General features: G+C 43.9%; 1 protein-coding gene across 1 annotated transcript in view; it reads right to left on the reverse strand.

Annotated features, from left to right (window-relative positions):
* ZC3H15 (zinc finger CCCH-type containing 15) overlaps positions 1–14,429 on the reverse strand; it is a 158,524-nt gene extending 144,095 nt beyond the window's left edge. The window contains exon 1 of the mRNA XM_069225774.1: positions 14,265–14,429. Coding sequence (XP_069081875.1) covers positions 14,265–14,351 — 87 coding nt within the window. The 5' untranslated portion in view covers positions 14,352–14,429. The remainder of the gene's footprint in view (positions 1–14,264) is intronic.
* Between the last annotated feature and the right edge of the window lie 9,775 nt (positions 14,430–24,204).

Genomic DNA, 24,204 nt, shown 5'->3' on the forward strand with positions numbered 1-24,204 from the left:
TTATTTTTGCCAATGTTTGTTACGATGGTGAGGCCCTGGCAGCTCCCACAACAATAAAATTTTACAAAAGCCATGTTGAAACAAGACATGCATTGATGAAACCAAAAGACTCACAACAAATGTTGGATCGGTTGGCTTTGCCAGTGCTTGTTTATTTTCATGCTTCGCATAATCTTGTGGAAAATGTTACACTGATTTTCCACTAGGAATATTTTTTGCAAATACTAGCATGCATCAACCAATTTTACTAAACAACGCTTCAAAGAAATAGCACCTAAAATTTCAAAACTATAGGTTTTCAATCCCTACCTGCATTTTTTTCTAAATGTTTATTTAGAATGCAAATAATCATCACTCTTGCTTACAAGCTATGCAAACATTTGCATATTATCAGAGAGCATTCTGGGAGCATTAAACTTAGCCTCACATTGTCAAACTTTTCAAATGCGTGTACCCTTTTTTTTTTTTTTTTTTTTTTATTTAAATGGAATCACTGTCAGTAGTGCAGTGTAACCTTAAAATGTTTTGTTTTTACAGCACTCGCTCTAATAATAAAGGCTTCTCAATAATGAACCATAAATACATGTTCGAACACACACATTACCTCAACTGCAGATAGTCCCTTCTCTGTAAACTGGCAGCTAAAGTGCTGCAGGGGGTTGGGCCTACTTGTCCTAAGGACAAAATAAACATGAAAACTTGTTGCCCTTGACCCTAAACAATATGTCCCGGGCGGCGAGCGATAGGAATCCCACATCCCTGTGTTTTGTTATTGCAGGCAGGATAGAGCTCTAATCATTTACGGTTATCCAGTTTTCTTTTAGCCACCCAAAGCTGCTTGCATGGTGTTCCGATTGTCAATGGTTTCAGCATTACTTATTTCCCTGCCCAGTGCCTGCCCGTGTGTTCTTAGCATCATCACTGGAACTGGAATTTAGTTTGTGGACTGAGGATCCTGAGCAAGTGAGGCTGGAAATTAGATGAGCTTGAATTACTTCCCATGAGCCGAGCGAACTTGATTCTTATAGTGAAGAATTATTTTTTTTAAAGTTTCTAAATATTTTAGTCAGAACTAGCTGTTGTGTTCCACCATAGTCTTTTCCAACCATCCTGATTAATAGAGAACCCCATGCCATTGACAGCTGTAGACGTTTTTATAGAGTTAGCAGTAATGAGCTTCTGAGGTAAGTAGTTGCTTTCACATCTACTTTCAATGCTGAAATTGTTATTTTTGTGGAACATGCTAAGGGACGCGAGCCTGTAGTCTAAAATTGAAACCCTCCGATTACAGCTGTGCGCATGCAACAGTGGGAGATCGTTTTCGAATTGGCTGTTAAGGCTAAGGAGACTGCTTCTTTCTAAGAAATAAATAAAAAGACTCCAGTGGCAGTCCTCCTGTTATGGCCTTATGTGCTGGGCTGGAGGGGGCGTGTCGCAAGATGGCAACTGGAGCGGCAGCTGGACGTTGGGGGAGAGCGCATTGCGAGGATCCGGAAGCCCCCCTCCCCCTAACTGTGACGAGACACGAGTGCGTGACCCTCGAGACAGGAGAAGCCGGGGGTGAGCCGAAAACTTACAGCTGGGCTGGGAGCTTGTGGCCTCCAATATGGTGAGTCAGTGATTTGGCGGCACTTATCGAGCCGCGGCTCGGACCGCACTGGGCCCGTGGGGCTCCTACCCAGTTTATAGCTTCACACGGGCTCCAGTCCGCGTCTGTGAGGACACCATTCGCTCTCCTGCTTCTTCCTCATCCTATTACAGCAGCTATGGGACCAGACTGATGACTTCTGTCCTACACCCGCCACCTTGGGGCTTTGATTTGGGAGGCACATTGCGATATTCGTCACAGACTGCCTTCTTGGACCCACTAACAGCTGCCAGACTCGAGGGGTCACTGGGACTGCGCCCCCAGATAGTTGCAGTCGATATACAAGCTACTTGGCAATATTAATGTGGCAGTGCCTCTGTGACTTGATTTCTCCTCCCAGCACTACCTTGAGTTGCCTTCATAGCACGTAAAGGCAGGCTGCCCCTGAGCTGCCCCCAAATTCACATCGGGCTACTTCACAGGGACAATATATTGTACAAATCAGTGATCTGGCACCGTGCATAGGAGTTCAACTACTGTAGGCTTTTTGGATGCTTGATATAGCGTCTGCCTCCTCCCCCTGGGGCGGTGACTAGTAGGGTGAGTACCTGACTAGGTGCTACTATCAGGGGTCCACCCATGGCCAGGCCGGATGGGTAAACCGAGACCCACCAAGAATTCTGCGACAACCATGGAGACGCCGGCTGTGAACCCGACTCAACCTCCCAGGCATTGCACCAGATGGAAGTCATGCTACAAAATCACACATCACAATTTGTGCGGGTTTTACAGGCCATACTGGATACCAAAACCACTCTTGAGACTAAGATTGATACTGTAACACTGGATGTCAACCTCCTGCGGTCCGACCACGGGGCACTAGCGGAGAGTGTGATGGAAGCGGAGAGCGACATGGCGACGCTGTCCCCCATCGTGAAGGCCCTTCAGGAGAAAATGACTCAACTAACCATGGAGGTGGACGTGCTCAGACGCAGGGCTGAAGATGCGGAGGGGAGATCGAGGCGAAACATACGCCTGGTAGGGTTTCCGGAGAGAGTTGAAGGCCCCAGTGCGGAATTGTTTTTAGAAGGTTGGCTGACAGATACCATTCTACGGAACAAGGTCCCAAAATTCTTTTCAGTAGAACATGCTCAAAGTGCCGGGCAAGCCTCCGCCGCCGGGTGCACATCCTCAACCACTGATTGCCCACTTCCTCAACTACCGTGATAGAGACTTGGTGCTGCAGCTGTTCCGTAAGGAGGGCCCGCAAAAGTTTGGAAACGCATCAGTATCTGCCTACCCTGACTTCCCTGCCGAGATCCAAAAAAGCTGTGGTTCCTTCTACACAGTGAAACAACATCTCCACGAGCATAATATCAAATATGCCCTTCTCTTCCCTGCGAAACTGCGAGTGCAGGATGGGTCTGCAGTGCACGTTTTCTCCTCTTCGGATGATGTTTGGACCTGGCTGCATGCTAAGGGGTTTGCCCAGCCCGCACAACAGGAGGGAAGCAAAGGAGTCATGGTCCCTCCCTAACGGAAGACGCAGAGGTCGGGCTCGCTCTGGGATTCAACATACGAAGGCACATTCGGTGGCGGAGCGCTCCCGACAACTGCGCGATGCCACGCAGTTTGTATCCAACTCTTATTCGACTTTGAGTGAACTAGCCGATGTGGAGGCTGATCATGCAGGCTCCTCTGATGCCGGGGACTCCCATCAGGGCCCGTTACTCACTGCTCTCTCCGCAGACGACATTGGACTTATATACTCTATACTACCACTTGTTCATTAGGAGCGTCGCCCAGCACTTTTCCTACTCTTGCCTGCTCAATAAGCATCTTGATGAATCATGGAATGGAAGTGCCCGGGTTCAGGTCACATCACCGGTATGCTCCGACTGGGCTTAGGAGCGGAGTGGCCTGCGATGCTGTCTGGGTGGCCGGGACTGAGACTTTCGCAGTCTGATACTTACTACCGCGCCCCACTCCATATGGACCAGTTCTCTTTTGTGCCTGCTTGCAGGCCTTGTTCTAGTTTTTCATGTTTATGATTTGTGTTTTTGTCTCTATGCCTATTTCATTGGGGACTTCCTCACTTCTTATATCCCCATTGGTGGTTCTTGTTATTGCCACGATTTGTAGCCAGGGAGGAGGGTTGAGGGCAAGCTGGTGTCTAAGTGCCGAGACATGATTTGCTGCGATTGCCCGAAGCGTTGGGGGGGAGGAACTCTGGGGCTCCCCCACTGCCTCATATCACTGTATAGTAATGGTTGTCCAATCTCAGGCACATATCCCCCGCTATAACGTGATCACATGGAACGTTAGGGGCATGTCCACTCTGCGCAGGCGACAACGCATATATGCTTTCTTGAGGCTTCACCTGGTCCACATTGCAATGTTGCAGGAAACGCATTTATCCTCAACCACGTTAGAGAACATGCGCACCAGATGGAGGGGTCAATTGGTAGGTACTACGTCCTCATCCTTTGCTCGAGGCGTAGCAGTCTGGATTGCACCGGGAGTGCCATACATGATTTCCCATACACGGATAGACCCAGATGGTCGCCATGTGGTGATAGAGGGCTCCTTAGACGGCGCTCCCTTGGCTCTTTACACACCCAATTCCACCCAAAAAGGTTTCCTTCATGCAAGGTCGGCTGGTTTATTTAATGTACCTTCTGTGGAGAGTATCTGGGGAGGAGATTTTAATTGTGTTTTGGATGTCCATTTGGATCGTTCCTTTCCTTCCGCACCCTCTGCCTTGAGCAGGCAGATCTCGCATGAGTTTGAAGCATGGAGAGTGAAGAATGGCTTGTGTGATGCTTGGTGCTTGCGGCACCCAGAGGACCATGAATACTCATTCTACTCCCCAGTACATGACCTACACTCCAGGATAGACCTGATTTTCACCCTGTGATGCATAGGATTTCCCCTGCTGGTAGTGCTGGACTGGGGCCGCCCGAGAGCTCGGATACCTACGTGGCGCTTACAGCCAGAGGCCTTGCCGGATCCCCCTTTCACACGGAACTCGCTCAATGCCTAACCACTTACTTTGCACAAAATCAGAACTCAACACTGCATAGGGCAACAGAGTGGGATGCTCACAAAGTAGTCATATGTGGCTATTGTATGGCTGCTTTCATCGGGGTCCGTTGCATACTGGTCATGGAGCTGGAATCTAAACTGTGCAGGGTTAGAGGTTGCGGTGGCTAGAGGTGAGGAATCAGCGGACGTGCTTTCACCCTTGCGCGCAAGCCACAGGGAAGCCGACGACAGGCTGAGTAAACACGACTATCAGCATTATATTACACGACAATATGCAGAGGGGGACAGAGCTGGATGTTTATTGGCTTGGTTAATATGCGATAATCCTCGCCCATCGGGGAGATCCAATTGGACAAAGGAGAGATAGTAAACCCCCAGGAGTCGATAAATAAAGCTTTTTTTGCCTATTACAGTGAATTATACGCACCCTACCCCCTTGACGGGACGAGTGGCTGGCTTCTTGAGCTCTCTACAGGTGAGACACCTGCTCCCGGAACAGGCGGACACACTGGAAGGCCCTATCGGCCTGGAAGAGATACGCCTCGCGATATCCCATGCTCTGATCTATTTGCACAACCACACGACATCCGTGATTCGAGTCTTGGAGTCCTTGGACTCTTATGCCGACATCTACGGCCTATGTGTAAACAGGTCTAAATCTTGCACTTTCCCCCTGTCTCCTATCCCACCGGAGCTCCAGTCAGCACTACCAGATTATCACCTGCCATGGTGCCATACCACCTTTAAATACTTGGGCATACAGATATATCACTCTTTGGAAGACCTTAGAGAGGGCAATTTGGGCAGAGTTCTTCGCTCCATACGGGGCTCTCTGCCCTTCTGGGCAGCACTCCCTCTGTCTCCCATGGGAAGAGTTTCCATTGCTGAGATGCTCACCCTGCCCCGCCTACTTTATTACTTTGCAGCGCTTCCGATTGTCTTACCGCTCACATTTTTTGATACTACAGGGCATGGTGACAGATTTCGTGTGGGGTAAAGATAGACGTTGAGCGGCCTTGTCCATGATGCAATATCCATTGATCGAGGGTGGCTTGGGTGTTCCCAATTTAGAATTTGTTTATGCAGCTGCCCAATTACAATGGCCAGCCGATAGGTTTGGCGAACGTCGCACGGCAGAAAAAGCAATCCTGGCTGACGCATTGGCACCGTTGCCACTGCTGACTTGGTTGTCAGTTAAATCTCTCCCTTCGGCAATGTTATACTAGCTGCCTCATGGTAGGTGTCCCCGCACACCATATTCTCCTCTATATCCTCTGACGCTTCTGCCTGCAGCGTGGACATTGCTAACACATCAAAATACGGCTCCGTGGAGGGAAGCGGGCCTTGTCACTGTTGGGGACTTTTATTCAGATAATACATTACTGACTTTTGACGACCTGTCGGTAAGCGCAAGTATACCGGCTGGTAACTTTTTAGCATATTGTGCTATACGTCACCTACTTCATTCCACATGGGGCATGGGCGATGTTGAGCCTTTGACATCACAGATCCTTACATTGGTCCTTTCGATGGGTGGCACACGAAGGGCGATATCGGGGTAGTATTCTGTATTGCTGCCGGGTGCACTTCAGGACCTGGATCATGTTAAATCCCACTGGGATGGGACATTACCCGCGCCTCTGTCCTCAGCAGCGTGGTCGTCTGCGCTCTCCTCGGTTAGGAATGTCTCTTGGAATGCTAGAAACAGATACAACCAATGTAATTATCCTCACCACTCTTACCTGTCTCCCTTCCGTATAAAACGTATGTTCGCGGTGTCAGACCCAGTGTGCCCCCGCTGCCCGGACCCTCTGGCAGGCTTCTATCATATGGTGTGAGTTGCCCTCCATTGTCCGTGGCTTGGCAGCGCCGACGTGGTATCTGATATCACTGCTCACACCCTACAGGCGACACCGGAGTCCTGTCTGCTAGGTCTGCGACAATGGGCCAGTAAGGACAAGTAACTGCATAGGTTCATTGATTTAGCATTCATTGTATTCAAACGTCAAATAGCCACCCACTGGAAGGCACCACACACCCCCAATCACGACAGTTGGCTGCGAGTCTGGTTACAGCATTCCCATGCAGAGGCTCAGACACTGCGCAATTTACAGCAAAGAGGCTTGGTTCAGGGTGCGTCAGACATTTGAGATGCCTCCATCGTAAGCATAGAGGCCAAGGACGACACACGCCCACCTTAGAATTATCGCAGACTTTGATGCATATGCATATGATGGAATTGTGCTCCTTTAGGATGGTATGCTTTTTGTGGTTGGTTGATGGGGTTGTTGTGGCCTTCACGCTTGATGTGGCACTTGTGGAGGGGTAGCGCGTGGGAGTCCTCAACACACTTATCCCTTTCCACTGAGTCTCGGCCCATCCAGCTCTTTAGGTCATATTACTGTTGCTCGACGCCGCTCCACAAAAACACTGCACCCTTTTAGTGCGTTTGGACACCCCGTACCCCTTCTCTCCCTGAAGCTCTCTGCATAGCACCTATTCCATTCTGTAGAGTGGCAGTGTAATTCTCGACAAGTGGCATAGTTTACTGTTTTGAATTGTGTCTCTGTTTATACGATGTATGGAATTTACTAGCTCCCGGGTACCTAAACAGTCGATGTAGGAGTGTTTCAACTTGTGTGCTACTGTCGAAATAATAAAGAGATTAAAAAAAAAAATTAAAAATTTAAAAAAATGTGCTGGACTGGAGTAGCCCACCTGACACATGCTGAGCAAGGTTAGAAATCCCTCAATGAAATGAAGGGAAGATGTAAAGTCAACTGTGACAATCCAACTAATGTCTCCATATTGTAATACAGTAAAGTTATGTTAAATTTTGTTGAGAATATTCTTTTGCCCTTGATGTATACAATTATTATGATCAGAGGGCCAGTCAATGCCAATGTTCCAATTCTTTACTTTTATCACTAACATATTGGAGTTTTCAACAATTAAGGTTATTTTGAAGTCCTTTGTGGATGTGATATAGGCATCTTTCGCATATCCTTTTTTTCTTGACTTTTTTCCACTGAAACGGAATATTCATTCTACTGCTCAATTAAAAATTCAGACTTTTCCACATTTATTGGATACAGATGTAATTGTCTGTGTTCAAATAAGCCATAGTGTTGGGAGTCCAGCCACACTTCCTTCATGTGAGCCATGTTCCAAAACAGCAGAAATGCTGTTCTTTTAGAGTTTGTCAAGTAGTTTGAAAGCTGCTTTTCAGGTAAAGCTGAGGGGCAGCTATTTTGTTTACATGAGGGGTGGCCAGAATCTACCCCAATCATCTTTTTCTGCTTTGTCATTTTTTTCCGTTTTAAGTATCACTCATGTAATTTTCTCCAGGAGATCAGGATTGGCACTGTGTTGACACATCCAGTATGAAGGTCTGGACCAGTACCATTTTGAGTATTGATGAATGTGTTGTAGCTAACTTGAATTTAGACGGAGTTTAACATTTAAGTGAGATGTCACTTAGTTCATCTTTAAGAATTGTTGGATATCATTCCTCTGGAGGTTGGGTGACTATGATTCCCCAGTCTTTTTAAAACTGGATCTTTCAGTGGAATTAGACTTGCAGGTCTTCTGATATGCAGGTGGCTAAGGTGGTCTCATTTTTTCCTTGACTCAGGAGCAGTCAAATTTGTACAGCTGTTATATTACTTGAAGAGCTTCATTAGATCTTGATGTGCAGCTACTAATTTCACAATATTGCCCGTTTAGTATGTTCTTGTTACCTCTACATTCATATCCTGGGTAAAAGACCATGAATACGTTACCATGAACTCTAGTACTTTGAAGCATGGTTCTCACAGCTGGGTTTTGAGTTGCTTTCAATCAGTGAGTTTGTGCCACCGGAGGAAGCTGTGATACAAAGGCCTCGAAAAATCATAAAAATATTACTAGACCTGTAGGCCGAGTATCTTGAATAACCTACTCAACCATAAATGTAAAGTACATGACCTGTAACAGGTCTCAATAGTGTGATCCTAGGCAAATATTTTACTTTACAGAGTCACCTTTTTCTTCATTCTCACATATGGGTGTACCTTCTAATATGTGGGCTCAACATTTCTGCTATACAAAAAACATTTGTTTGATTAAATGGACTAAACGTTTCCTCCATGTATAAAAAGAATCTAGCTCACATATGGAGGGGGACGCATGATCCATTACTTGCCTCTTGGTTTACTAGTAGCTACCAGGGAAGGAGTGTTTCTAAATTTAAGTTTAAACACTAATTTTAATACATATCAGTGAAGCATGATGTGGCCATACACTCATTTACAGAAAGAAGTTATCCATTAAATGTCTAAAAACCTTCCCATTAACTTGCAGCTTTACTGATAAAATCTTATAATGAATTAACACATCTGAAAACATTTATTCTTTGTACATCACCAAGTAAAGTGTTCTGATTTGTTTTTCTATTAAAATATGTTTTGCGTCACACAGAAGTACAAACAAAGGGCTTTCACAACTACCGAGATATATTTTGAAATGATTGTACAGTTGACTTAGCTATTTATTTAAGTATGTTAGAAAAAACTGACAAAACTATGGAACTCTGCAGTCAGAAGAAAAATTAATTGTAAAACAAACTGACTTTTGACCTTTGTCTCTGAACACAGAGCAAATGTGACAAGAAAAAGATTTAAAGGCTCCTTCACTTTCTGACTGAACAGAACACCTGTTTTTTTGTCTACTCGCCAGAACGGTTCTGAAAATAGCTCGACCTGATCAAATATGACTCGCCATAGCAAGTGGGCAAGTAGAATTTTCGAGGCCTGTACAATATTATTTTGGGCCAAAGACAAGTTGGAGATGAGATTTTTTTTCCTGAACTGCCTTTGAGCACTGAAGGATAAGTTGAAAGTAGTTCAGCTGTAAACTATCCTATTTTCTCTGTTTCTGGGCCATTGTTCTTTGTATACACTGAAGCCTTTGGATTTCTTAATTGAGAAGAAGACTGCAATGTGCTAAGATCGAGTTCCATGTAACGCACTGGCTAATAGAGGCGGATGTAGTAGAATTTGGTTTCAGTGCTACGAGTTAACTTTTTTATAGATTAAGGCTACACAGTCTCTGTATGTGGTTGAATAACCCATTTTTCATCCTATGTTGGCTTAAAGACGCAAAGAAACTGTGTTTGTTGTCGTTCAGTCTTAGCTTCCTTTTCCCCTTTTTTGTTCAATTTCCTCGGCTTCTTTCTTTTATGTTTAGACAGATTTGACTAAATAGAATTGTTATTGTGTAAAGATGGACTATTTATCATCATTATTCTGCTCAATTCTTAATCACTAGAGTTTCTATTGAGTTACTAGTGGATCCTGCGGAGTAAATGTCCAGACTTATTTTTCTGGGTAAAATCTGGATTAGCAAATTTCTACTGTGTGAACTATCATTCTGGCGCTGTTCTGACAACTCGCAGGATTTAGATCATTAGCAGTCTGCCGGTTTTAACTGTTGCTATGGGAGCAAAACTGAATTAAGAAAATATAAGTTGTTTGACATGGATGCTTAATCGTATTTAACAAATTTGTCCTCCTGTATATGTGAGCTTAAGGTTAATGGGAAAGTAATCAATTTATTGAAAATGGGAGCACATAGACAGTCTTGGTTGATAGAGAGCTCCTCTGCTGACATCAGCGAGCATTTGTTGAATTGTTGAGTTTGAGCACTCAAAGCGGGAGTCGACTCTTGCCATGTATTGAGCTAAACTTTCTAAAGAAATTTGTAAATCAAATGTGTTTGATTCTAAGTACAGGGCTCCTGAAGCAGCATCTAGACATTTCCAGATATGTTGTTCCGAGATGTCCTGGGAGATCGGAGGGCTATGGAGTGTTTGAAGTTAATTGCTGCCAGCATTCTGTTTCATTGTCATTTCCTCCAAAGCAGACGGGCTTATTTTGAATATTTGCATAAATGCGATTCTGGATTGAGGTAACCAGTTGGCTTAAATCCTGTGATGATATTGCTCACAGGGTTGCCGGAATCAGTCTCTGTAAAAACAGTTGGGCTATTCAACGGTGGTGGGGGCATGGGAATTTATTGTAGCTGAAAACAGGTTATTAAACCTTGTATGATTGTTCTGACCCTTGTGTAATTTGAAGACACTAAAAGTCCAAGCTACAATCCAATTTCAAATATTATCCGAAGCCGATTACCATTAGTAAACAGAATAGTGATCCAAGCGATTTTGAAGACTGGAAATTGCAGTCCAATAGGATCCTTTGTCTAGACGTTAAGACTGAAGTGTGCCAGGTTTGGAGCACAAGTCCAGCGATCAGGCCAATGAGATTTTAGCCTGAGCCCCAACGCAACCCCCAAGTAAGTAGGTGAGGGGACGTCGGTGAAGGCGTCTGGTGGCTAAACTGATTTCCACAGGATCGCTAAGCAGCCCGCACCACTGCTGTGCTGCTGGAGCTCCTCACTGCGTTTCACCACCCCATGAAAGTTGTGAGGCATGTCACCGTAGTTACCATGCAAACATCCAGGAGAATACTACTTTTCAGCTCTAATTTAGCCTTTGTTTTATTTAGTCTCAAATGCTCTTCTTTAGATTTGTTCCATTTTACAGGATTACAAGATTAGCAGCTTCCATCCGGCTCTTATCAGGATGCCTGCTGACAGCTCGAACACCTCTGCAGGGCCCCGTTGCAAGCTGCACTGGGTCACCAGCCAACCGCATTAAGCCCTAGAGTGCAAGCTCCTGCCTACCCTAACCCACAAAACGTCCTCCTCCTCCCGGGATTCACAGACACTCCAGCTGCTAGTTTGAGCACCCACCGAGTTGTGGAAGCCGTTCACGGGTTAAGGTAGTAGAGGCACAGCCTCTATAAAACTGAATCTCTGGGACCGCCTTGTGATGTGGTACAGGCACCCCAGTTGCTTCTGTGATGCTGGGGTAGGTACTGGGGATAAGAACCAGGCACTGAGCCTTGAGTGTGGCCCGACAATATCTCCTGCTCACTCAAGGCGTACTCTACTTCTGTGGCATCCTCCACTCCTGCAACGTCTCTTCTGGCATGAATGTCAAAACCAGAGCTGTGAAGACTTCAATACTTCAGTCTACATGTGCTTTGCAGTGCCTCATCAGAGGTGAGGGTGCCCTAGTGCTGGAAAAGCTTTTAACAAACTGTACATAGGCATACACCAGCTCCTCCTTGCTGCCTCACAGTGCTCTTTCTAAAGGGGCAGGGAATCCGGAGGATGTACAAGGGAGAATCCAGGCTATGGATCCTTACAACACCTGCAGCTCCAGGCTAGAAGGGGGTTCACTGAGACATCAGCTGTGGAAATACTAGGCCATGAACTCAGAGAAAACACTGTAACAAGAAGCACTGGGATGGGCAGCAACACTGTCACAGGACAGAAAGTGGTACAGAAAGAGTGCTAAGCAAAATTATTTTTTTCTTTAAGTAACCACTGAAAAATGCATACATACCTACATATGAGTATGGTGGCTAATTATCCATACTGATTTATGCGTACTGAGTGACAGACTAAGGCTTTTATGAATTCATTAAGGCTATTTGAGATAATTCTTTGTACCATTAAGTGCACACCATACAGACCCAAATCATTTAAACTACTTGCACCCCTCACCTGGAAAGGACTTCACAGTCATATTCAAAACTAAACCTCTCTTCTCATATGCAAGTCTGCCTGGACACAACTCTTCAGTTTCAATAGTGTTCACAGTAGACTCATCATATCAACAACTCCCTCTCGGCTACTCTATGTGACTACAGGGATTGTGGGCAACGCCCCCATCTTACACATTTCTTTAAGTGGGGAAGTGAACAGGGATAAAAACAGCAATAGTTAAAGAATAAAAAGCTAAGTATGAACTTATGTTACAACACATGCAACTGTTTTCAAAGTAGTCTGTCAATCATTGCACTTTAACATGGTGATATTGTTCAGGACACAGCTCAATTTTGCACTATAACTTTGTACTTTATATTGCGGATGCTTGCCTTGAGGTTGATAAAATGTCCTTGCACTTGTCACTTGGAATCGGTGGCTTTTAAAAAGAAGATGGAGTCAGGAATGCTACTAGGATATTTAACACATAGTTAAAGTGTAGTAGAAATATTAATGCATTTCAAAATTTGGCAACATTGTAGAAACAGAAATATGCAATATGGAACAAAATGGACGTATCCATTCCTCACTAAACAATCACCACTGGTCCATCTGTCCACTCTGCTGACGTTATTTTAAATTACTACCCAGATTGTACATTCAACGCTTCTGACCAGAATGTTCAGGCTATATAGATACAATTAAATATAAAAAATATGATTTGGGAAAGACTACAAACCCAGAACCAATAATTATAAGGTTCTCATATTTCGAGCCGGTACCAGGGAGATAATTACCTCAAGGAAATGGACACTGGTATTTTAGTTTGGTCTTCAGTTACAGCAGTGGTGTGACTCCAAATCTGAGCAAATGAGGATAGTCCTTCTAGAAAGCTACATATCAATAGCGTAAGCCATCATCAACTTTACAACTGCAGTAATGCAAACTATGATCAAGGCAGGAAAAAAGTCTGGGAAAGATGAGACCTTTATTTCATCACAGCCCCTCAGAAGCGTCAGGCAGGTAAGAACTGTCTCATCAATAACTTCGGTTCAATATCAAATTAGGAGCAGACTAACATTTTGGTTCTTTACTTCATACAGTCTTACTAACTATAGCAACGTATTCTGAGTGAGATTTATTGTGCTTGGAACAGAGAACAGTACTGGACTGACTTTTTTGTTTTTGTTTTTAACAACAGGAAAGAGGCCAAGGATAACACTTCAAAACAAACGAAATTCTATTTACGCTGAGTATTAACTAGTAATATCAGTTCTGTTTGGTACACTGATCGACAGAAAGCAATACTGGAAGTCATGTGGGATGCTAAGCCTTTAAATGCTTCAAGATGAAACTTCAAAACAACCTCACACACTGCTTCATCTATCATTAGAAAGTGGGTAACTCCACAGTAATTGGATCACAACTTTAGTCCTCATGACACGACTTTTATCGCAGATTCGCTGCGATACGACGTTTTACTTTTTATGGGTGGAGAAGTGACCTCAGTCTTGTCTCAAAAAAGGAATGGGGGCATGGAACTAAATCGGGAAACGAACAGAAGCATAAAGACCCACCTGTCTGAAATGAATGACTCTCGCTGCCGGCACAGAAAACGATTTAGTAATAGATCGCCTCCATGATACACTCTCCTTACAAAGGCCAGGCGCAAAATTAAATCAGTCTCGTTTTAATGCTGATGAGAAGCCATCCCCTAAATCTACAAAGGGCGGTGCCGTTAGATTACACATTACAATTGGCATAACAATCCCAATCAACATCACTGCCCCGATACCTAAAATCAAAACGTGAATGGCAGGCACTGGATTGTTGAAGGACCTCGTTAGCTTAACAAGAGAGTCGTAAAGTTTGGGCGAGTTGTCAAAAACGTCAGCCATGCAGATATACATCCCAGAAAGACTACCAGGCTACACAAACATAGAAGTAAACTATAACATAACCAATAAGGTACCCAGCTGCCACAAGCAGCACTAACACATGCCACATCTCCTCCTAGCTATATTTCAAGCGAGCTCACTTCGATGATCTTTTCCTTTTTCTTTTGCTCTGTCTTCTTTCCGGCCTGCGGACCCGCCGCCGCCGCCCCGGGCTTCTTCGGAGGCATCTTGCTGCGCGAGCACTCACACCGGTTCCGCACCTCGCACAACCACGACAGAAAGAGAGGCGCGCCAATACTGCGCCACTTCCTGCGCACAAGCGAAACAGAGGAAACAATCCAGCACTTGTGGGCGGGGCCACGTCTTACCCTCGGCCATGACGGAGCCAGGCAAAGTCAATGATGATGTCTAGGCGTGAAATAAGTGAGGTCCGAGCAGATTACGAGCTCCGGCAGAGACGACCCAATCGATGGGCTACATTATTTTCCTAAAGTATAGTGGGAATGCAACTGTTAACGCGTCCCTTTATGATAATTTACTACACATCAGGACTCGTTTTCAGGCCAATGAATCTTTTGACCCTGGTGAGAGACACCTTAGGACGAGATAACTAAACAATATGTCAATCAATAAGTCTATAATGTCATCAATATTTATCACAACAATACATTTCACTTTAGTCAAAGTCATTAATCAATTCAAAGCTACTACCATGACCTTGCAGTCATGAATAACTACACCAGTTTAATAGAATTTTATAAGTTTTATTCCCTATTGGTTACAATTCTAAAAGCAGATGTGTTAATCTCAAAACCAAGAAACATAATAGCATAGGGCCAGATGTAGCAAACGGTTTGCAAGTCGCAAACGGCGAAAATCGCCGTTTGCGAGTCGCAAACCTGAGTTTGCTATGCAGAAATGCATTTTGCGAGTCGGGACCGACTCGCAAAATGCATTTCAGAGTCGCAAATAGGAAGGGGTGTTCCCTTCCTATTTGCGAGTCGCAGTGGTTTGCAACTCCATTTGGAGTCGCAGTTACCATCCACTTGAAGTGGATGGTAACCCACTCGCAAGCTGGAAGGGGTCCCCATGGGACCCCTTCCCCTTTGTGAATGGACCCCAAATTTTTTTTTCAGTGCAGGTAGTGGTCCAAGGGACCACTACCTGCCCTGAAAAAATTCCGAAACAAAAGGTTTCGTTTTTTTTTTTAAGTGCAGCTCGTTTTCCTTTAAGGAAAACGGGCTACACTTGAAGAAAAAAAAACTGCTTTATTTAAAAGCAGTCACGGACATGGAGGTCTGCTGACTACAGCAGGCCTCCATATCAGTGAGTGCCCATAGTCGCTATGGGGCCGCAATTTGCGACCCACCTCATTAATATTAATGAGGTGGGTCTTTGCGACCCCATTGCAAGTCGCAATTTGAAAACTTGCTTCATCTGGCCCATAGTCACAATATGGCAACTTTGATAAGATTTCATTAAGGCGAGAATCACAAACATCAAAACATAACACGGCGTAAACATAGATCAATTTAGCAGAGTGTCAATAACGCGTCAGTTCAACAGAGCATAGATTCGGTCGTTTGTCTCTTTGCATCAGTTTATTGAACACCTGTCCTAACCACTGATTAGCATTAGCATGTTGGGCTTCATGCAAAACAATTTAGAACACCAATTTGGAAAACATCTAACTATGGTCTCTGTCAAAAGTAAGCAGTTGGTACCTAGAAAGGAAAAGCAAACAGACAAATCTCAAATGCATTGTCTTAGTTACCCTCCAAAATTTTGGTCAGCACACAGGTTCAGTCTTCGTCTTCAGGACATCAGTTAAATCGCCATCAGTCAGAACTCAACTCCGGGGCAAAATGGGGGCACTTCCCTCATAAGGAGGTAAAGTGTAAATGGGCAATCTAAGGACGAGGATGGTTCTAAGCAAACCAATAAGTCACCAAACAGAGTAACAAAGTTTCTGGATAAAATCAATAGCATTCCCTAACCCACCTAAATGGCTCCCTGTGTCATGGGTTTTTATCCCTTTTTCGTTGTACACTCCCCCAAAATTCTATTGGAAATTTGCTACACCCCACTATCTTTACCCTATTGGAAAACAGATTATGTAATTATTCTTTCACCCCATATTATTTTACAAGCTTCTCATTGGTCCTCATGTTCGATGTCTTCAGAGGTAGCACTTCAGGTATGATTTCATCTTTCTGTAATTCTTTGCACATCTTTTGGTCAGTAGCCCCATTGTCTTCACTGGTTTGAACGACCTTGTACATTACATTAATCTACACTGTTGCATTTTGTCTTAATAATTTCTACAAGCAACGTGAATTTCGTGTGAACGGATCTGCTATGGTTATATTCAGCTTCTAGTTTGAAGAAAACAAGAGGTCATGTCCTTTTGCGAGTCAGCACACTGCAAGATAGGAGAAATACATTTAATATGAGAGCCAAGCAGCTAAGCTTCGGCTCATGCTAACTTAAGGCCTATAAGGATTTCAGCACAAATTCAATAACACAATTATTGATAATTAGTATAAAACTTATTCAGTATAACATTTTAGTCATCATTATTAGTTCACGTATACATTTGGCGGCCACTCCCCGTGGTCACATTTCAAGTGCACGTTTAAGCAAAATTCACTACATCTGTTTCTATGCGGCATTATCACACATTAATTCATAAACATTGCGTGTTAATATAGATTATATAAGCTACACTCTCTCAGTCCCTCCTCTGCTGACGTTTGTCATCACACAAACCTTTTCCTTTGACCTTTCACTTTTAATTTTTCACCTTGCGCATAATGCGCATTTCAACATCTTGTCCTTTGTGTGAACTTTCCCAAATTTCGTTAAAGATTTTCTCCCTTTCACTTTCCTCATTCTTCTTATTTCTCTTTGTCCAATTTCTTTTAATTTTGTCATTCATTTTGCATGCTCCCCATAAACCTAATAAACAGGCCAGAACAATTAATAGACCCCCTTATATTTTTGCAAGAACCCCATTCCAAATGTTGCTAAACCAGCTCCCTACTCTAGCAATTCCTTTTCCCACTTTCTCCCACACTCCAGGTCCCTTTAAATCCTTCAAATCTGCACTATCTCTAGTTAGGTTAGTAAGCATACCTCTAATCTTTTTACTATTATCCGGTATATACGAGCAACAATGACGCTCGTTGAGCATCTTGCAGACTCCGCCGCTCTTTGCTAAAAGAATGTCTAAAGCAAGCCGATTTTGAAGAGTCATAGCTCTTTCCGCAGCAAGTTCAGTGTCCATCAGGAGTATAGCTCCTGTAAAATTTGTCAGCATGTTATCCACAATAGTAGACAACTTTCAAATCTTTATGGAGTTTAGAATAACCCCTACTGAAGGAATTATGGCTCCAAATATGTCACCAACGACAGCAGCCGCTGTCTCTCGTTTTTGTCTAGCATGTTGTATTTCAGACGCTTTAGGTATTTGTTTTAAGTCATCAATCTGGTAAATGTTTGGGAAAACTATCCCCAAATAACATGTCCCGTACCATCCCTTAAGGAGACGGTAATAAGCATTAAGTCCACAGATATAATAGATCCCAGGGATCGCTGGATCCTGTCCATTTAACATGAATGTCCATTTACTCTGAAACAAAAACACATGCATGCATTCACTCGTTCCCACAAATAAAGTGTCATGATCAGATTTTGGCCTATATATACAAAGCCTTCCTACATGTAATGCATCTATAGCTAGTTTGCCTTGTGTCTTTATTGCAGTGTAAGCATAATCATTTGCATATGTGCGTTTCTCTAGCCCCTTTTCTAGTCATTCTTTCAAAGCTTTGCGTCTATCATCAGTGTGATCTAGAAGCTTTTCTCTACAGGTGTTAATAAGCAAGTCAGATTATTGCAGTGTGCATAAGCTGTTCCAAATGTAAGTGTCGGTTCGAAGAAACCTTGAACTATTTTTATACTATGCTCCTTAGCCAATTTGTTCAGAAACTCAATCACTGGCACAAAAGAAAACACCACATCCAAATTTGAATAAAAGTATTGCACATGCTGCTGATTATAGAATCTTGTTGGTAGTAAACTACAACTTATCCCGTAAGTTAACGGAAGACTATAAGTGACCCCTTCTTGTAATGCTGAAGGAATCTTTGTGCACACATAACAGTTTTTCGCATCCATGGTTTCAACATACTCATTCAGCAAGCAATAGAAGACATTAGTGGAGAGTTCCCCCTTTGAGTTAGTTCCCTCATGCAAGTGTTTTGTATCTTGCTCAAACTTTTCCCACGGTGTTAGTGTTGTAGTTTCAGGTTTTGAAGCATTGTTAGTCACTTTCTTATCCAACGACGGCATTCCAACAATCACACCTACAATTATTATTGCACACACAATACCTAATATAAGGCTTAACCAACCACACACTTTACCTTTCTTATTACTACCTCTATTATAAGTCATGGTCTGTAAAGAATCAGATAGTAAAATAACTCAAAGCAAAACAATCAAATTGAGGACAATTTAAATGCTCTCTTTTTTTCTTTTTTTTTTTCTTGATGCTAAGTCTCTCTCTCTCTGTGCGTGTATTTACAGCGTTTCACTCACTCCAGGACCCTTTTGTCAAATCAGGTTAGCAGCTTGTCATAATCGGGTTTCAAAGTAAATTCAGGTGATCAGTGTCACATCCGGTAATGTATAAGTCTCTTTCTCAGCTTTTCAGCTTTAAATTTTCAATTTCAGTTTTAACACAGTCTCTTTCTCTGATTGATTTCAGGTACCGTAATATTGGCTTGGTACTTCTCGATCAAAACAGAACGCTAGGAATTCTTGTTGCCATTCAGATGTCGTTGCATATGCCCATTCAGGACCTGCGTACCTTCTATTTGCGGTTCTTTTTCTTTTCAACCTGCGTTCACTTTGCAATTCTCCTTCACTTAAATCCTCTACTCGGGTTGTATCAGTTTCTTCTGCTATTGTTTCATCTGGTACGACCTTTTCTTTCGCAACCTGCTTCTCTGGCCAGTTATCACCTTTATGCGTCTTCTTCCTGCTTGTCCTTTCAGGACGCTGAACAGCACCCTCCTCTTGTGCTATGGTGTTTTCCCTTGACGGACCTGCAACTGGCTCAGGGGATACCGGTGTGCTTTGACCTCTCTCTATTATTTCCCCTTCTTCTTCTTCTTCTGGGTCTGTAACAGGTTCAAGCTCTAACCCGTATCCGTCTACTTCTGGGAGAACCTCTCCTTGATTTAGTTCTCCTGCTGCTTCTACTGAGATAGGCTCATTGTCACCTCTCTCAAACTTGTTTACTGTTTGAGGAACTAGGCTGTTCTCAGTGGGCTCTCCTGCAGTCTCAGTTCCCCCTTGGCTATTTTCTGGCCCTGAGACTTCCTTCTCTGGGACTGCTGAGTCAGAAACTTCAAGTTCCTCATCAGTCGGGCATGTTACCTTCTTTGTGTGACTGGCATGTATTCAGTTTGGAACGCCTGCACATTTTACAGCAGTGGTTGTGTCAGTATTACTTGATATGGCCCCTTCCAGCGCGGCTCCAAACACGACTTTTTCACGTGCTTCTTGACAACCACCCAGTCACCAGTTTGCAGGTTGTGACCTGGATCACTGATCGGTGGCAATGTGTTGGCTTCCACCTGGTGGGAAAAAGAGCGAACCACATCAGCCAAACCTTTGCAGTAGTCCAACACCATATCATCCGTGATATTCACAAGAGCATTTGCGGGTACTGTGGGTAGCCTCATAGCTCTACCCATCAATATCTCGTGGGGAGATGGTCCTGCCTTCTTATCGGGTGTGTTTCTCATTGACATTAGCGCTAAAGGCAATGCATCTGACCATTTCATATTGGTAGCTGCACACATTTTTGCCATTCTCTACTTCAAGGTACCATTCATCTGCTCTACTAGTCCTGATGCTTCAGGACGGTAGCTACAATGCAGCTTCTGTTCAATGTCTAATGCAGCACACAAGAGCTTAATCACCTCATTGTCGAAGTGTCTGCCCCTATCTGATTCTAAAGAGACCATAAAACCGAACCGGGGTATTAGTTCTCTAAGCAACAGCTTTGCAACTGTGAGACTGTCATTTCTATGTGTGGGGTAGGCTTCAATCCAATGGCTGAAAACACACACAATCACCAACACGTACCTCAATCCTCCACAAACAGGCATCTCAATGAAATCCATTTGCATCTTGCTAAATTGACCGCCAGCTCTCCCTATGTGACTCAAAATTACCACAGTTCCTTTTCCTGCATTCATCTGTTGACAGATGATACACCTGTGACAATTAACCTCTGCGGCTTGTCTGAATTTTGGGTTAAACCAGTCAATTTTGAATAACCTGATCATTGCATCTCTCCCAGGATGTGCCTGTCCATGATAAAGCCTTGCAAATTGTGACAGGAGACTGTTTTGTAAAACCAGCTTTCCCTCCTCTGAGACCCATAAGTCGTCAGCTCTCTGTACACATTGCATTCTCTGCCGGGAGCGTTTCTCCTCTCTGCTAGCACGACCCTGTAGTGATTTTAACTCATCTAATGTATCAACCACCCTTAATGCAAAGTTCAAGCATGTTTCAGTTTGCGGCAACAATTCCCACTGATCCTTGAATGATATACAGTTCAATGCGCAAAACCTCGCGACTTGATCTGCATAGCCGTTTCCCATTGACACAAAGTCTTGTGACTTGACATGAGCATTGCATTTCACCACGGCAATTTCAAGAGTTAACTGAATCGCATGCAACAAGTCCTTAATGTGTTCGCCATTTTTCACTGGAGAACCAGAAAAGGTCATGAAACCTCTCTGTGACCATAATTGGCCAAAATCATGTACAATTCCAAATCCATATCTGTTATCAGTATAGATAGTGACTCTCAGATTTTCAGCTGCGTGGCATGCCTTAGTAAGGGCAATTAATTCTGCCACTTGTGTGGAATATACTCTCTCGAGCCAGGAAGCTGAAATGCTACCAGCTATTGTACACACAGCATAACCGGCTCTCAGTATTCCGACTGAGTCTCTCAAACAGGATCCATGAACAAACATAATGCAGTCATTTTCCTTTAACTGCGTATCTTGAATGTCAGGTCGGGGCTTGGTACATAGTTCTGTTACCTCAAGACAATCATGCTCCACTTCCTCTTCATTATTAAACTCTGTACTTTCAACAGGAAGTAGAGTTGCCGGGTTCAATACAGTACATCGCTTCAAGGAGACATTTGGTGACCCCAAAATAATTGTCTCATATTGGGTAAGTCCGGCATTTGTCATGTGCTGAGTTTTAGATTGAGTCAACAGAATTTCAACTGAATGCGGAACCATTACTGTTGAGGGATGTCCCATCACTATGCCTTCACACTGCGTAAGGCTTTGACCAACTGCTGCAACTGCGAGCAAACAACCCAGTAAGGCTGCTGTGACTGGGTCCAAGGTAGCTGAAAAATATGCTACAGGGCGGTTTGCACCTCCATGGACCTGTGTCAAGACAGACAAAGAACAAGCATCACATTCATGACAAAACAGTAGAAAAGGCTTTGTGTAATCAGGCATACCTAAAGCTGGTGCCCTGCACATGCACTCCCTCAATTCCATGAATGACTCAAGCTCTTCCTTGGACAAAGTTATGGTATACGGTTCATCCTTAGTTTCCTTGCCTGTCAGCTTTATCAATGGTTTTGAGATAATTGAGAAGTTGGGAATCCACTGGCGACAGTAGCCCACCATTCCCCAAAACATCCTGACATCTCTCTTTGTTGTCGAGGGGTTCATCTGCAAAATAGCTGTCACCCTTTCCTTCGATATTCTCCTGGACCCTCTCTCAATCAAGTGTCCTAAGTACTTCACCTCTTTCTGGCAGTACTGCAGCTTCTTTGGGGATACTTTATGTCCGTTCTTTCCCAAATGGTTTAGTAAGGCAATTGTGTCATACCTGCAGTCATCTTTTGTTCTGGACGCAATCAGTAAGTCATCAATGTACTGCACTAGAGTCGAACTGAAAGGTAGTACTAAGGACTCCAAATCCTTCTTCAATATCTGATTGAAGATGGACGGTGACTCAGAAAACCCTTGAGGAATTCTGCACCAACTGTACACCTTGTCCAGGAATTTGAAACTGAATAAAAATTGGCTGTCCTCATAAAGAGGCACTGAAAAGAAAGCTTGTGACAAGTCCACAATGGTGAACCATTCTGCATCACACGGAACCTGAAACATGATTACTGCTGGGTTCGGCACCATAGGGCAACATTTTACCACAATCTTGTTTATTTTCCTCAAATCCTGCACAATTCGAACCTTCCCACAAGGCTTTTTCAGACCCATTATTGGTGAAGTACATGGACTGCTCAATACTTCCTTCAGAACTCCTTGCTTTACAAAGTCTGCAATTATCTGTGACACCTGAATAAGGACATCTTGTGCCATGTGGTACTGTGGCACCTGGGGAAACACTGCATTCGGCTTCACTTGTACTTTAACTGGCTCCACTATTTTATCAGTCCCACTTGCTTTCCTGTCAAATCCTACACTTTCTCTGTCACTGTCCCCTGTAATTCAGCAGCTAAGTCAGTTACTGTAAGCATCGGGAATAAGGTTATCAAAGGGTAATCTTAATTTGCGGTTTCCGTTTCTAATTCTGAAAACTGACCATCATCCCCTTCATCATCACTATTTGTCTGCACCTCAATTCCATTGTTGGAACAGGTATTTGAGCATTTCGTTTTGCACAGCAAGTCTCTTCCTAGTAGCGATACAGGACTCGAATCACAGACTACAAACTTATGCAGTCCCTGAAAGTTGCCAATCTCAACTTGAACTGGATCGGTAATTGGGTTTGTCAAATACTGGTTTGCTACTCCTACCACCCTTATAGTACGCCCTGAAAGTGGCAATTTCTGAACCTCTGCACTTCTGACTGTAGAGCGTGTAGCTCCGGTGTCAACCAAGAATGAAACCTTGTGACCCATCACTTTTCCCTCGACATAGGGTCCCCTCTGAACAACTTCTAGGGACGCTGCAAGCCTACATTCCTCACTGTCTGAATTGTCATCTGACCATTCATCATGCATTTCATCTTCACCACGCAATGGGAATTGCTGTACTGTGTTATTCTGGCTCACTACTTGACCTGTGACCTGCTGAGGAAGCATCACCTGTTGCTATCCCATTGGAGCCAAGGGTAGTTGCATTTGCTGTCTAGGTACCATGGGAACCTGCTGTTGTACCTGCTGCATTTGTGCTGGTTGAACACGCGGCAATTGCATTTGCTGCATAGGCTGCAGCCCCTGCGTCTGAACCATGTTATTCTGAAAGTTTTGATTTTGACCTCTTATTTTTGGACCTCTCACATTTTGTAATGTACCGACATTAGTGCTTTGTTGAACGACACCATCATGCACCATATTTGGGCATTCCCGCTTCCAGTGCCCCACGCCCCTGCACGCGTGACATGGTGACATCTTTTTCATCCCTTGTATGTCATTTTGAACCACAACAGTATTCAAGTCTGGACTGTGATTCACAAAACCTCGAACTCGACCTCTTGGTTGCACAGGAATCACACTATTCCCTTGCGTTTGCTGCTGTACCATCTGCTGAATTCCATTTCCCTGCATACCTACCTGCGCTGCCCTTATCTGCATCACCATCACTTTCTCCTTCAACTTTCTCTGCTTCAGCTCAATCTCGTCACTACAGTATTTCGCATATTGCAACACCTCATTAATCGGCTTCGCTTGCCAACAGATCAAATGATTCTTAATCATCTGGCTAACCTCTGGTCTCAGTCCTTCAACGAACCTAAACACAAGATGGTTCATGTCTTTCGGCTCAATAGTCTCAGTGCCACTGTAATGTTTGAACACTTTTAACAACCTCTCGTAGTAAGCATGGATCGATTCTTTAACCTCCTGTGAGGTCCGGTCTATTTTCTGCCAATCTGTCACATTCGGTGACACTTTCTGCTTCAAAAACTCAATCACTTTGTGATAGTACTTCATCACCTCCTCAGAGGGTGCTCCGGTCACCTTATCCCTTGCCGGCTCCTGTGTCGGCCAGTCTACACCTC

Source organism: Pleurodeles waltl, chromosome 3_1, assembly GCF_031143425.1.
Source record: "Pleurodeles waltl isolate 20211129_DDA chromosome 3_1, aPleWal1.hap1.20221129, whole genome shotgun sequence".
NCBI lineage: Eukaryota > Metazoa > Chordata > Amphibia > Caudata > Salamandridae > Pleurodeles > Pleurodeles waltl.